Source organism: Aulostomus chinensis, chromosome 10 (genome assembly GCF_037954235.1).
Source record: "Aulostomus chinensis isolate RoL2024-O1b breed Wild chromosome 10, RoL_Achi_v1.0, whole genome shotgun sequence".
Lineage (NCBI taxonomy): Eukaryota > Metazoa > Chordata > Actinopteri > Syngnathiformes > Aulostomidae > Aulostomus > Aulostomus chinensis.
Genome location: NC_141329.1, coordinates 780,589 through 796,163, shown reverse-complemented (window position 1 = coordinate 796,163; position 15,575 = coordinate 780,589). Strand labels below are relative to the sequence as shown.

Below are 15,575 nucleotides of genomic sequence, written 5' to 3'. Positions count from 1 at the left end.
GGAGGAGAGGGGGAACATGGATGGATGGAGGGATGGATGGATGGATGGGGAGACATCGCTGACTCACCTTCTGCTTCCATCTTCTTTGTGTTTATGCATCTGAAGGGAAGCTTTAATGTGCAGGTGTTGGTCGTTGCCAGATTCAGATTCAGAAAAACTTTTGGTTAAACAAGAAGACAACAAGATACATGAGATAAGGAAGTGCAAGGAAGCCTCCACCCCCCAGGGTTGGCAGCATTTGCTTTGTAAAGTGCATGATAGAAGTAGTAGTGCAGTAGAGGGAGTAGTGCAGAATAGATTCATGGTATAATTACATGAATGAATGAGAAGTACTTTACAAATATTGTGGTACATACAGGATGAATCGTAGCACAAGTAGAGTATAAATATAGTTGCAGCACATATACAGGAAGTACAGGCGTACACTTGGTGTGCGATACTGGTTTGTGCTGAGAGCTGGGAAGGAACCACAACATGGATCATATCAGAGTTTGCTCTCTTATTAAACTTTTGCTTCTACTGCTTGTCTTTGCTGCACATCAGTTCTTGTTTAGCTGATGAGGGGAGCAGGGGCGTGGGGGGCCAGCAGCCCAGCCTCTGGTGACAAGGGTGGGAGTGTGGAGGAGCTCTGAGGTGTTCGTGCTTTCTCCTTAAACTCCTGCTTTTGTGATTCTGTTTCTGTCTTTGAGCCTCGCGGCATTTGGACTGCGCTTCATCCAGAAACAGTCCTGTCAGAAAAAAACTTAACTTTCCTTTAAGTCTGTTTTTAAAGTATACGAGGCGGGACCACCGCGTCCAGCGTCGACCCGGCACCTGGTCCCATCTGGGTACCCCCCCGGGAGGAGGCAACCTGTCCACCGGAGTCATCATTGTACTGTTTCCATTGTGCTTTGCCCGTGCATTTACTCTGTTTGCTCCAAGTTTCCTCCCGTGCTACAGGCGGTAAACAAGGGAACTTCAGATGAAGCGGAGGGTCGGTGTGAGGCGAACCGGCCAGACCCAGCACCGGGCTCCGGCCCCTGGACTTCTCCCTGGCCGCGCTCGGTCATTCTGGAGGAGAGGCGAAAGACATCTCAAACAAGTCTAATTACTCAGCAAAGCAAAATATTGCGTCTCACTTTGATGACGTCACGGCTACTATTTACTGAGGAACTGCATTTGGTTTCGTAGAAGACTTTAAATTAAAAAAAGCAGACTTCCCCTCGTCAAACAGGTACGGCGACACTCCCGTCTCTCGTGTACTCGATTGGGACGTATAAGTAACTTGATTCTGGCAACAGTTGATGACGGAAATGTAGAAATGGAGCCACTAAGCAGCTAATCTGCTGCTCCCACACTAGCTAGCCCTCTTAGCACTAGCTAGCAAGCTAGCTAACGCTGCTCCCGCCAGCTCAACCGTTGACTGGTGACATGGAACCACTAAAGTCAAGCCTTAACCTGAATGGTGACTAGTTCTACGAGGTGCTGAACCGGTGGTAAACGGGATAACACGGATAACCCCGAGCAGCTGGACCGGGACTGTCAGTCTCTGCCCTCTGATTCTGACACATAGACACAGTTTGGCATCGTAATTAAGTTGTCTCGCATGTTTTAGGGTGTAAATAAGAGTGAGAATGAGGTGCAAGCCTGAGCCGCAGAGCTGGTCGCTGCCAGCGGTGTCTGCCCTGGTAAGGATGGCTAACCATCAGCGTCCCTGGTGAAAACAACCAGCAGCCTGGAAAGAAGATATCAGGGTCAACTCGAACCAGTGCACTCACTCCAAACGACTCTCTCAGAGAAGAACACTATCTTTGGCATCATCTCAAACGGCCGGCAGAAGGCGACTGCACCGGTTGAGACCCTTCCTCCTCAGAATTACTAATCTCAGTAAATATTCTGCTGGCTGGGGTCCATGTCTTCACATGTGCTGTAACTCAGTGCTCCGTCAGCAGACCAGCTTCTCTCTCTCTCGTGAGAAATGCTATTACTGGCGAATATTGCTGTACACGCGACACCTGTAACGTCATACTTAGACAAATACACAGGCCTCCCCCCGCCCCCGCCACAAACAGCTTCAAGGTTCATTTGTAAAAGGGTTCCTATGCAATAGAAACCCTTTGTTGCCAACAGTCATTGTATTCTGTGCTTTTTCTGGTCAGGTTTGTATTGGATTATCCTAAATAAGTTTAATGGTTTCTGTGGTTACATTGAAGTTTTGGTGACCAGTGGGCCCAGTCTAAGTTAATGGTTCAGGCTGGACCCAGCAAAGATCAGTGATTACTAAGTGGAGAATGAGGTCAAATTGGGAACTTAATTTGTTCTCGAGGTGAGACACAGCCTGCACTTAGTTGAAGTAGCGCTGCCGTTCTAACAACTACTGGGTGCAGTTGGGCAGTTTGTCATTGTATTGAGTCATAAAGACCAGGTGATGACAAAAGTGGAATGGTGACTTGAAACTGTACCGTCTGCTGCTAGGATTCTGTTGTGCGACTCTTGAAGCCTGGGATCGTGGATGGACTGAGTGGTGAGCCCCAGTGAGATGACTGACCAGGGCAACAACAACCAGAACATCTCCTGCAACCCCTTCGCCGCCCTCTTCAGCTCGCTGGCTGATGCCAAGCAGTTTGCCTCAGGCCAGAAACCAGCGCAGTCGTCTTCACAACCACCACGTGAGTGCAGTGGTCCCAGACTAAGAACCAGTTCTTACCCGAACAGAGTTAATAACACAACATATAGATCCACCCTTCCATCCTGTGTCTCTCTGCAATGCGCTTCCATATGTGATGTGTTCCGCAGTGGACTCGGGGGAGAGCAACTCGGAGTCGGACAACTCTGTGTCGGACAGCGTTGACGACAATGACGACTCGGTGGCAGAGATCAGTCGCTCGTTCAGATCCCGGCAGGAACTTTGTGAACAGCTTAACGTCAATCACATGATCCAGCGTATATTTCTCATCACCCTGGACAACAGTAAGGAAAGGCAACTTCTCACGTTTCAGCGACTTGTTGCTCTGATTTAGCGGGCTGAATAAATGTTGGGCTGTTCAGATGTATAAATGAGAACTGCTGGTTAAATGTCCCACTGTCCTGTTCTGAATAAACCCAGTGGTTGGAGGTACGCAGGGGTGGATGAGAGCCATGGAGGAGTTACAGGCAGACCTGTTTTATTTTGGTCTTTTGTAGTTTTCGTTTTCACATCAGCGTGTGTGTGGTTTGAGCACAGCGAAGAGACAACAAATAGTTAACATTTACAGTGGCTTGCAAAAGTGTCTACATACACACACACACACACACACACACACACACACATATATATATATATATGTATGTGTGTGTGTGTGTGTGTGTGTGTGTATATATATGTGTGTGTGCGTTGGCACAAGGTGAGAGAAGTGTGCTGTGTTTTGTGGAAAAAGGAGCTGGAGCTAACAGCGGGATCCTCCTACAACCGGGACAGCTTGGTCATGTGAAATACCAGTGGTCAAATGGAAAAATAGAGAAAAGGAGAAAATATCCATCATAAAATAAGATGACCTCATCATTGAGTTACCTGGAGAGCCTTTGTGTTGTGGACAGTGTTCAACACGTGCAACAATAAATGGTGGTTGTACAAACGTCAGCTCGCTCATTTTTTATGTCTGATATCGGTGCTTTATTAATAGCACAGATGATGGTGAGTTAAGTGATACTTAAGTAAGCCAAGTAACCCGTGCCCTCCCCAGAAGAAGTCCAAGAGCTTTAACCAGATGGAGTTAGTGACCTTCCTCTTGCACAACCGGGTCTGCTGATCCGTGTCAGTCCATTTCCATCAGCATTGTGTGTGAGTGTGACCGGATGATGTCACTGTGCTTCTCCTCATGGCGTGGAGCTCAGCACTCTTACTGGGTGCTGATGGGCTTCCTGAAAGTCACATTTGGAGTTTCCAGTCAGTGACAAGTGACTCATCAGCCTCACAAAGACCTCATCTTGCTGAGGGAGCCGGGGCTGCTGACATCCTGATGATGAGTCACTGTTTGCAGGAAGTACATACAGCTTACATGTATTCCTTGATGACAGCGGTGGCTGGAGGGTGGACTTTAGAGGTGGTGACAGCAATGTGTATGATTTGAGTTCTTGCGCACTCAAACATTTGTGATGAAGGGCTGAAAAGCGCAAAAACACGTGTTAGTTGTTTTTAAATGAAGGTGTTTTTCTTGCATCAACGGCATCATAGATAATAACAAAGCCTAAAGAAATGAATAAAACCCCTCAGTGAAGATGTCTGCTTTCAGACATTAACTGTTGTAGATCTTTGGCATTGGTGCAGAATTTCACCCTGGTGAAACCCCCCCCCCCCCCCCCACCTGTAGGCGACCCCAGTCTGAGGGGAGGTAACGGGATCCCACCTCGCTGTGTGTACCTGGAGGAGATGGCTGCAGACCTCGACGGGCAGGACTGGCTGGACATGGACAACATTGAGCAGGTCCGATGTTATTAGTGCACCTTTATTTTTCTTTATTTTTAACCCTCTATTAACTGTTCAAGAATAATTCACCTTGAAGCACATGGGATGAGCTCGTAGCATCGCCTGCACTGACTTCACTCTGTTAGTACCCTGGAGCAGCAGTGTGTGCAGCACTGAAGGTGCCTCACCTCTCTGATTGTGACCACTACCATTATTTTTGATTTGATTTATTTTGTTCAACAATATGAAACTCTTGATTTCTTGCCACTTTTAAAATAATGTGTATTTCTACTGATCCATAATTAGAATATACTAATTAGCAGTGCTTAATAAGACTCTGCACTTCCTCGGTGATCAGCACCTTCACTAATAGGAGTAATTATTGAGAACACGAATAAGTCGTAATAACATTTAGCAGTACTGATAAGACATGAATGCATCATTTAGAACTGGCGGCGCAGATCTGCAGATGGTTGAGTGCTTGATTCTTACCTGCGTGTTCGTTGTGAAGTGACGTGGCCAGTGGGAGTGTTTGCAGGGACAGTTGAGCCTTCATCGCTGCGCTCAGCAGCCTCATCACGTTGAATAAAGTCCATCCCAGAATAAGTGATGCTTGTTTGGCTTGGATTGGAGGTCATGATGTCATCATATTACATGTGATGTATGCTGACCTGTCGCTCTGTGAAATGGTTGGCATGTCTTCTTTGCCGCTGTGTTGTGAACCAGCCATCAACAGTCAGCATCTATGTTTGTTTATCACCATGACAGCTACAGGAGCACACACACACACACACACACACACACACACACTACCCTGCTGTTAAAGGCAAACCTCATGTCAAGAATTAAGAATTTTGTTTGTAAATAATTGACTTTTTTGCAATAGGAATTTGGTTTTTTTTGTCACGTTCAGACAGTACATTTACATCATGAAGAACAAAATGCGGAGGAAGGACTTCAACAGAGAAGTGCGAATGATTAAAGGGCACCAGTTTGTGTAGATTTGCTGATTCCTGAAAGTATAAAGATTATTAACGCTTGTTTGTGTCACGTCTGTCTTTCAAACCCATTGTGAGTGTTTCTGGTGGAGCTCCTCCCTCCTCTCTCTGCTGCAGTGATTCTGTCTGTCTGACCCAAACTTCACCTGCCGTGTGGTTTCGGAGACTTCTGTCATTTTACTTCAATTATTGTGTATTTGATAGGCACCGATGACATGAACATAAAAAGTGCTCCAGTGCTGTTCATCTCAGCATCTCCAGCTACTTGTGGATCTCTTCCTTGAACAGTTGGAACCATCAAAAACGTCTTCCTTCTTCTTCAACACAGCCATTGATGCCATGCAGCTGTTCCACAGTTGTTGCTCCTAGTAATCTAATTCTGCACTAGGGCCATTGTGGGGAAAAAAGTATGAATTGTGATTATTTGTTCTGATGTATTGATGTGTTTTACTTGTTCTTGCAGGCACTCTTTAATCGTTTGCTGCTGTTAGAACCAGGTAATCACCTCATCTACATGACGTCATGCAGCGCCGTGAACCTGTCTGCAGACCGGGATGCCGGCGAGAAGCGCACTATTCCCTACCTTTTTGCCTGCTATCAGAGAGCAAAAGAAGAGGTGCCAGTTTTTTTCTACATGTAATAGCAGGTTAAAGGTTTTACATGGATTTCCCCATTTGTAGCCTAATCTTCCTCATCCAGAATTTTGTTCCCTCCCAATTTTCCATGCATCAGGTGACAAAGGTACCAGAGAAGTTACTGCCGTTTGCTGTTCGTTGCAAGAACCTGTCAGTTTCAAACACGCGGACAGTTCTGCTCACCCCAGAGATCTACATCAGCCAGAATGTCTACGAGCAGCTTCTGGACCTGCTGCTGGAAGCCTTCAATACTGCACGTAGGAACCTTATTTAACCTTTACCTAATGTTTTATTTTTTCTCCCTCTCCTGCTATTTTGGTCTTCATTTTTTGTTGTCTTTTTGTCAATGTCTGTGAAAACAGAGCCAGAGGAGGTGGTGGAGTTTGTGGAGGAGGTCACAGCTGGCCTGCTATCTGACCAGGAGGTGCGTACCTTCGAGGAGGTGATCGTGCCAGTCCTTGATATCTTCCAGGGCCGAATCAAAGACTTGGATCTTTGTCAACCTCTCCTCTACTCCTACCTTGATGTTCTTCTCTATTTCAGCCACCATAAAGACATCGGCAAGGTCAGAAGGCACAGCGGTATTTTCTTTGTTAAAGTTTTCTGCAGTTTCTACAGTTTGAGCAGATTCTACTCACAACAAAATATTTTAATCTTCAGGTGTTCATGGAGCACATTCAGCCCAAAGACCCAGCTAATGGTTTGCAGTACCAGAAGAGCCTTTTAGGGGCAGTGCTGAGTATCTCATGCTTGTTGAAAACCCCAGGAGTGGTGGAGGGGCACGGCTATTTCCTGAACCCCTCCCGCTCCAGCGCTCAGGAGACAAAGGTCCAGGAGGCCAACATCCACCAGGTGAACATATTCTGTTTAGTTTGAGGATGTCAGTGAGGTCACACTGATTGCCAAACAGTAAATGCATCAGACTAATGGACTTCACTCCCCCTGTGTTACAGTTTATGGGACAGTTTCATGACAAGCTGCACCAGATCTTGAAAAACTTGCTCCAGCGGTCAGGCGAGACACGCCACTTACTGCTCTCGTGGTTGGGCAGCTGTCTGCAGGCTAATGCTGGCAGGGCCAAGATTTGGGCCAATCAGATGCCAGAGATTTTCTTCCAGATGTACGCCTCTGATGCGTTCTTCTTAAACTTGGGTGCAGCCCTACTGAAGCTGTGCCAGCCCTTCTGCCGGCCGCGATCCCCCAAACTCCTCACCTTTAATCCCACCTACTGTGCACTCAAAGAACTGAGTGAAGAGGAGAGGCACCACCGCAGTGTGCATGCACGAGGTGAACATGTGAAGAAAGAGGATGTGGGGGTGTCAGAAAATGTTCAGTAGTTTTCTCTCATTTATTCTCCCCCCTCACTCATTTCATGTGGCAGCCCTCATGTTTTTTTTACTAGTCGTAATGGGTTCATAGCTGTTTTCTGTTTATTCCCAAAAAGAAGACAACAATTTCATGGCTGAATAATCCCGTCTCGTTCACCAGGTCTAGACAAGGAAACGTGTCTGATCCCGGCGCCCCCCCAGCAGCTGATGGAGTCTGCAGAGTCTTACAGCCTGCTGACTGAAAACCTCGTCCTCACACAGCTCACCTTGCACCTTGGCTTCCACAGGTACACTCAGTCCAAAGCAATGACAGATCTTTCATATAGAGGAAACCCAGGCTTGACCTGTCATACTCTGTCTGTGCTCATGCACCTGTGCACTCCTGCAGACTCCACGAACAAATGGTGAAGATGAACCAGTCTCTCCATCGGCTCCAGGTGACCTGGCAGGAGGCCCAGCGAACAGGAAACCCGATGTCGGAGCAGCTCCTGGAGCAGTTTGAGCGCCTGATGATTGTATATCTGTCAACCAAAGCTGCCACTACACAACCTGCCATGCTGCAATGTTGCCTTAACCTCCAAGCATCCACTGCTGCACTGCTGGTTCAGCTTGGGATGGGAAACCAGGGGCCTGAACATGTAGCACTCAGTTTTCCACTGCCCTCCCTACAGAACACCACACTCTGCTACGTCCCCGGTAGGTCATGAGGAGGAGGAGGAGGAGGACGTTTGTCCTCTTCAGCCATGAAAAGATGTTCAAGTGCCTGATTCGCAAATGTCATTTAAATGTGACTTATAGGTTGCAAATGTTTTTCTTTAACCTGATCGAGTCATGAAGGGATTCCGGGTTCAGGAGGAAAATGTGACACTAATATTGGAGACTCAACAAATTTCAAATCAAATTCCGTTATTTGAACTGGGTATGTATGTCCTGTATGTTGCACAGCAGGAATTCATTGTGCCTTTGAACATTTTCTCAGAGTTTTTTGTTGAAAATTTGGGAGATTTTTTCATCTTCCTGCGTCGATTTGCTGATGAGGTGTTGGAGACGTCTGCTGAAAGCTTGGAGCAGATTCTCAACTTCATCACTGTCTTCATGGGGAACGTGGAGAGGTGCGTCGGCTCAGTGAGCTGAAGAAAGGTTTGTTGTCCTCACCGGGATCTCAAATGCTGAACTCTGACTTCCTGCGTCACCAACAGGATGAAGAACCCACATTTAAGGGCAAAGCTGGCAGAGGTTTTGGAGGCGGTGATGCCCCACATGGAGCCTGTTGCTCCCGGTGCCACTCAACCCATCGTGTTTCAGCGAGAGAGAGTCTTCTGCTCCTACAGATGTGCACCTCAGCTGGCAGAGGCCCTCATCACTGTGTTTGTAGACATCGAATTCACAGGTGAATTTGTTTTATTCCTTAAATTTTAAAAGTTCCCATCATTTTGTTCTGTTAAGAACCACAAGGACTTAGTAAGTTGGTAATATGTGAATGGGGGCAGAAGTAGCAAAACCAACCACATGGTTGCGATGAAACATTTCATTCTTGTTACTTCTGTTTGTGTGCAGGTGATCCGCATCAGTTTGAACAGAAGTTCAACTACAGGAGACCCATGTATCCCATCCTCAAGTACATGTGGGGCAAAGATCACTACCGAGAAAGCATCAAGGTATGAAGTGACTTGATGTCTTTCACTGCAATGAACTGATGAAAATATAAGATGGTGGATTGATGATTGACAGCTGTTTCATGCTCTTAAGCTGCATCTGAATATCCTCAACCATCATCCTGGTGCTCGTCACCTCGCTGTAAAGACATGAATGTTCTTATCTGAAATCACCTCAGAAATCCGTGTTCCGCCCACAGCGTTTGACCCCTTGGAGGACGATGTAGGTATCGGCGAAAAGTGGCAGTAGAGCAAAGACATGAATGAGAATAGTGAGAATATAGGATCACCTGGTGTCATCTCTGTGCTGCAAAAGGGAACTGCAGTAGTTTAAATTACAAATATAATTCTAACTGTATTTTATGAGCAGATGGCTCTCACAACACTTGGTGCTGAACATCTGTTTCAGCATTTGGCGGACTATGCATCTGACAACTTGGAGGCCATGAACCCCCCTCTGTTCCTCCGGTTCCTCAACCTGTTGATGAATGATGCCATCTTCCTACTGGACGAGGCCATTCAGGTGAGACAAAACAATGCGCTTCACTATCCATCCATCTTCAACCGCTTATCTGGGGTCAGGTCTCAGAGACTGCAGGTTCCTGTTACACGTCCCTGTCCCTGGCCACATGGTCCAGCTCTGACTGGGGGATCCTGAGGCGTTCCCACACCAGTGTCGAGATAGAAGTCCCTCCAACTGGTCCTGGATCCGCCCCTCCTCCCAGCTGGACATACCTGGAACTCCCCCCTTGGGAGATGCCCAGGTGACATCCTGGATAGATGCCCGTATCACCTTTAAGACTGGAGAAGCAGCGACTCTACTCTGATCGCGTCAAGACCAGGGTCCTCGTAGCTCTGATATATACGGCGTCTGAAGTGGAATGAGTTGCTGTGAGGTCATCTGAGGCCCCCCCATCGTCCTGGGGACGTAATTAATTGTCATCGTGAGATTTAATTATATTGATTAATATTCTCTCTTGGATCGACCTCGGGATAAAGAGAATTTTGTGGGTGCGACTTCATTTTCCTGTTTACATTTTCAACACTTTCTGTGAACCAGAATGGTTTGCAAACACGTTTGCAGTTGGTGGAAACGACGTATGTGAAAAGGTGAACGGAGAAAGGACTGAGCTTCCTTCCATTGGCTGGCGCGCTCATGTTTGAGGTGTTGACTGAGATGCAGAGACTGCTCGCCGCTCCAGTCTAGTCTGCTTTTCCCTGTTTGTGTGGGCTGGGGTTAGTTAGTTGTAATTTAATTGCATTTATTTGGTTTATTTTATATGTTGTAGTCATTTTGTTCCAAGTAAAAACTCCTGTACCAACAATGCAAAGCAGTAAAGGGTCTGAGATCTCTAGAAGGGGGAAGAACTGTCCCACAATATGGTGGACCCAGAAGCACCTGTGTGTGCGTGCGTGCGTGCGTGCGTGCGTGCGGTGGAGGATGTGTGGGGGATGTGTACATACATGAAGCCCACAGGCACGCTACCTGGGCTCCAGACTGTGTGTCCATCATTCATCTCTGGAGGCTCTCACACAGGAGTCATATGATGACTCGTGTGTGTGACACACACACACACACACACACACACATACACACACACACACGGTCTTGAACTGAGGTCTACAGGGTACCAAACCTCTGTGGTCCTGTGACAGAGATGTCCTCAGCCTATCCCTCAGGGAGATAGGGGCCTCCTTCCTGAGGAAACGCCATTTTGGCTGCTTGTATCTGTGACCTCCTTCTTTCAGTCGTGGTCTCACGCCCCTCAGTCCCCCTCCAGAACAAGACCCTGAAAAACTTGAACTCCCTCACTTAAGTTAAGGACCCATTATGTCAGTTTTTCCATCACACCAACGTCTATCTTCCCACATTTTTTGTTGCATAGAAAGATGAGTGATAAATAAATGCTAAGGTAGGATTTGGTTTTTTTAAGCAAGCCTATGTTTTTATCTTGTAGTACCTGAGCAAAATTAAGATCCTGCAGCTGGAGCGGGATCGAGGGGAGTGGGATGATCTGGCTCCTGATGCCAGAAGAGAGAAGGAGTCAAACCTGCAGATGTTTGGGCAGCTGGGCCGCTTCCACAATATCATGTCTAACGAGACCATCGGCACGCTGGCCTTCCTTACCTCAGGTCAGCAGAAAAGATAACAAATCCTTTACAGGTCATTTTCACCCTCTCACCCCGCTTTTTGTAACAATGTTCCTGATTTCCAGAAATCAAGGGGATCTTTGTGCACCCTTTCCTGGCTGAGAGGATCATATCCATGCTCAACTATTTCCTGCAGCACCTGGTGGGTCCTAAGATGGGGGCCCTTAAAGTCAAGGACTTCAGTGAGTTTGACTTCAAGCCCCAGCAGCTTGTTTCTGACATCTGCACCATCTACCTGAACCTGGGGTATGTTCTCACCTCCTTTTAAATATACATGGTTTCATGTAAGATGATAAAATTAGAAACAATATTGAAAAAACATCCAGCAGTGTTTGTTGATATTGTCATTAATCTTTTACCGACACCATATTGCTCGGTGGTTGGCTTCCAAATTAAAGTGTTGGTTTTTATCTCTGGCAGAGATGAAGAGAATTTCTGTGCTACTGTGCCAAAGGATGGGCGTTCGTACTCTCCCACCCTCTTCTCCCAGACAGTCAGGGTGCTGAAGAAGATCAGCAAGCCCGGGGACATGATCGTGGCTTTTGGCCTCCTTGCTGATAAAATCAAGGTATCATTTGATTTGAAAATGGTTGATAATGCCAGAACTCATTTTTAAACAACCACATCAGGTGCTGCTGGAGGAGGCTCCAGACCTGAAGAGGCTCCAGCTGCCACCTGTAGCTCCACCTGCTCACGTCCCCGTCTGTCCATCAGTCTCTCCTTTCTCTCTCTCTTTATCTCTGTCCCTCTCTTTCCTTCTGTCTCTGTCTTCCTCCATTCTCTGTCTTTGTCTCTGTCCATCAGTCTCTCCTCCTTTCTCTCCCTCTTTATCTCTGTCCCTCTCTCTCCTTCTGTCTCTCTGTCTTCCTCCATTCTCTGTCTTTGTCTCTGTCCATCAGTCTCTCCTCCTTTCTCTCTCTCTTTATCTCTGTCTCTCTCTTTCCTTCTGTCTCTCTGTCTTCCTCCACTCTGTCTTTGTCTCTGTCCATCAGTCTCTCCTCCTTTCTCTCTCTCTTTATCTCTGTCCCTCTCTTTCCTTCTGTCTCTCTGTCTTCCTCCATTCTCTGTCTTTGTCTCTGTCCATCAGTCTCTCCTCCTTTCTCTCCCTCTTCATCTCTGTCCCTCTCTTTCCTTCTGTCTCTCTGTCTTCCTCCATTCTCTGTCTTTGTCTCTGTCCATTAGTCTCTCCTCCTTTCTCTCTCTCTTTATCTCTGTCTCTCTCTTTCCTTCTGTCTCTCTGTCTTCCTCCACTCTCTGTCTTTGTCTCTGTCCATCAGTCTCTCCTCCTTTCTCTCTCTCTTTATCTCTGTCCCTCTCTTTCCTTCTGTCTCTCTGTCTTCCTCCATTCTCTGTCTTTGTCTCTGTCCTGCTCTCCTGCTCTCTCTCCGTCCCCACTGATCCTGGATCTGCTCCACCTTCCTGCTGGTAAAGGAAGGTTCTGGTGGCTGCTGTTGCAGGATGTGCTGCTGATGGAGAATTGTTGGGTGGAGGTTCATTGAAGGAGGGAGGTGCTGGACCTGCTCTACTTGGACAGTCAGGACAGGACTTTGGTTGGGGTTTGGTGACGCACTAATGAACCTGACTTGACTTATTAATCGTAACTATGCAACAGGAAATACTTTGAAACGTTATGTTGTAATTTTATAGTCCCATGCAGACAGACAGCAGCAGGAAGAGGAGACGTATTCAGACGCCCCTGATGAGTTCTTAGACCCCATCATGTCCACGCTGATGCTTGATCCTGTTCTTCTACCTTCCTCCAATGTCACAGTTGATCGCTCCACTATTGCAAGGCATCTCCTCAGGTTGGTTGCTTTCTACTGAGCTCTGAAATTCTCTCCTGATACCTAGAAGTTAGCATTTCTTCTCCAGCGTGGTCAAATAATGTCTCTCCTTCCAGGAAGAGAAGTAGGATATCTTGAGCACAGGCTACGAAGTGTGATCTACACACATAAAACTGGTGTGCAGGTGTTAAGTTAGCAACCGTTTTGGTAATTTTGTCATCGCTGCAGTGACCAGACAGACCCATTCAACCGCAGCCCTCTCACCATGGACCAGATCCGGCCCAACGAGGAACTCAAACAGCAGATCTTACAGTGGCTGGATAAGCACAAGCAGGAGCGTCTGCAGCTGGGGCCTAGCGGCTAGCCTCCATCCCTGCTGCGGTCTTTGGTGACTGCAGCCGTGTTCCTGGCCCACATCTAGTGTGCTCCCCCTGCTTTCCGGCTGCTCCATGGTGTGCTGCTTGTCTCTGTGGATTTTTACGGACTCCTCTAGTCCGTCTAATATTGCATTAGCCTTTCATACAGCCTTCATGCACAGTGGATGAGCTCTGTGACAGCAGCCCAGGTGAACTGGAGCCCCCCAGCTGGTGATAAGTTAAAACACACACACACACACTTACACAGAGCAGTGTTTGGCTTCCATGCCACCCTATGGTAACATAACCAGGAAGTCCTCAGTATCGATGATCAGTTATTGCACCATTCAGGTGGAGGTTAAGGCATTCTGTGGTCAGACGCATCGCTTCAGCAGGACTTGATTGTACGTTATGGACTTGTGACTTTCCAGCTGGCCCCAGATTTCATATTGTGATGGAAGTATTTTTGGAACTTGGATGGCAGAACAAGGAAGAAACTGGTGACTGTTTCACCTGGATTTTACCTGTATTAGCCTTTTCAAAATTTTGGAACACCCATATTTTCACACTTTTAGTTGAACCTTAAGCTGCATGCTCAGTGAAAATCAGTGGATGATGAACTCAGAAATTAAAGGTACAACTAAATTTATTTGTGTGTGGCTTTTATTTTATGTGACCTGACCTGAGGGGGGTTTGCTACTGCACCATCTGTGTTGGTGGTAGGTGAAACCCGCTGTCTGTTTGGATCTGGATCCACCCACTCATGAAAATTATATCGTTCTGTTATTATGTGGACGCTGCTGTCCCAGGCCAGCGCTCATTCAGCTCAGCATTTCAGGGATGCAACGCAACCTGCAGAAAAACTCTTCAGTTAATCTCTGCTTTTTATTGAAAGCAATTTGAAAAACCCATGATCACAATCAATATGTTGCCTTTTATATTTTTAAATTGTTCAAAACACCATTTTCAAAGGTGCTTCCCAGATTCCCCTAACTTTGTGTGACGCGGTTCAGGGTTCTCAAGCTCTGCGGTTCTCCAACAGGGAAAACTCATCCACCCAGTTGGTGCAGCAGGAAAATAAACGCTCCGTCTCACCCATACGATGCACTGCGTGCGTGCCTGGTGTTTTTGAAGGGTAAGAATAAATGTTCAGGAATCGGAAAATTTCTTTGAGAAATCGAAAACTCTGAAACTTGAACATAAACACAATAACATACCATAGCGCAGTAAGTTTCAGTGTCAGTGTGTCTTGTTAGCTAACAGTTTTTCAATAAGAAAACTGGTGGTCAGCCTGCAAATACTGGATTTGTGTCATTGCATCATCAACAATCTTTGATTTTGAAGAGAAGGCAACATTAACATTTGCCTCTCGGGCAACACATCTCAGAGAAACCCAACAGGGCAAGTTAGCGTCTAATTTCCACTTCCTGTTTCTTGAGCTTGAACTAAAATGTTAAAATATCGGGTGAAGATAATATTAGATAAGCAGTGTGTGTAATGGTCTCCTCCCTCATTCCCCCTTACGTCGTTAGGATTCATCTGATAAACTGATTCAGCATTTGAAAGGAATTTATTTTGTGCAAACATGTTGGTAATATATGGAAATGGTCGATCAACAGAATCAGTGCCTGAAACCACGAGCCTTGCAGTAGAGTCAACGAACTCGGTTCTGACATTCGGAACTTTATTTTGTTTGTTCCTTTTGAGGCAACTGAAGAACTGCAGGTAGAACATTACACTGAAGACCAGAACAAGACTTTTCAGTTCAGGAGTTTTAATTTAAATGATGTGTTTGTAGAAAAACGTTGACAGAGAAAGATGTTTTAATTTTCATGCTTTCATAATGTATGCTGAATATCTACCACATGAATTAAATGTAATATTGTATTTCAATTATCAAAGTGTTTATTTTGGATGTACAGTATGATTACAATAAAACTAACATGTTACGTAAGAGGGATTCTCTTCTTCTTTATGGGTGTAATGGAAGCTCTGTGTACCAGTAAAAGCAGAAACGAGTCACCGAGGACATGCCGTTGACCGGAGGACAGCAGCTTTCCTGTTCATGAGTCGTCCGTCACAATTTGGAACTTTCTTCAGGATCAGGGATCTACAACTGGATCCAGATCATCTCCAAAAAAATGAATGTTGTCCTTCAAATGACTCAAAACCCTCACGAACATGCTGCCTCTCTGTGACCCCAGACTGCCCGCCTCGGGTCCGGGGCGCGTTCAGGCCGGTGCGA

General features: G+C 46.4%; 1 protein-coding gene across 5 annotated transcripts; it reads left to right on the top strand.

The window, feature by feature from the left end:
* The first annotated feature begins 921 nt into the window (after positions 1-921).
* Positions 922-15,299, top strand: ube4a (ubiquitination factor E4A (UFD2 homolog, yeast)). 5 transcript variants are annotated; one of them, XM_086215350.1, is made up of 20 exons: positions 926-1,213; positions 2,455-2,648; positions 2,776-2,949; positions 4,329-4,441; positions 5,885-6,037; positions 6,154-6,313; positions 6,419-6,621; positions 6,717-6,908; positions 7,010-7,343; positions 7,545-7,671; positions 7,773-8,080; positions 8,364-8,496; positions 8,584-8,774; positions 8,942-9,042; positions 9,449-9,562; positions 10,998-11,172; positions 11,256-11,436; positions 11,611-11,758; positions 12,838-12,995; positions 13,203-15,298. In XM_086215350.1, the coding sequence occupies exons 2-20, from the start codon at positions 2,519-2,521 to the stop codon at positions 13,336-13,338; spliced, it is 3,231 nt and encodes a 1,076-aa protein (XP_086071476.1). In that variant the 5' UTR covers positions 926-1,213; positions 2,455-2,518; the 3' UTR covers positions 13,339-15,298. The 5 variants fall into 5 exon arrangements, 3 of the variants coding, with proteins under 3 accessions (XP_086071477.1, XP_086071478.1, XP_086071476.1); XR_015118096.1 differs by lacking the exons at positions 12,838-12,995; positions 13,203-15,298 and adding an exon at positions 12,648-12,771 and having other exon boundaries at positions 922-1,213; positions 11,256-11,372; XM_086215351.1 differs by lacking the exon at positions 2,776-2,949 and having other exon boundaries at positions 922-1,213; positions 13,203-15,299.
* Positions 15,300-15,575: the final 276 nt, after the last annotated feature.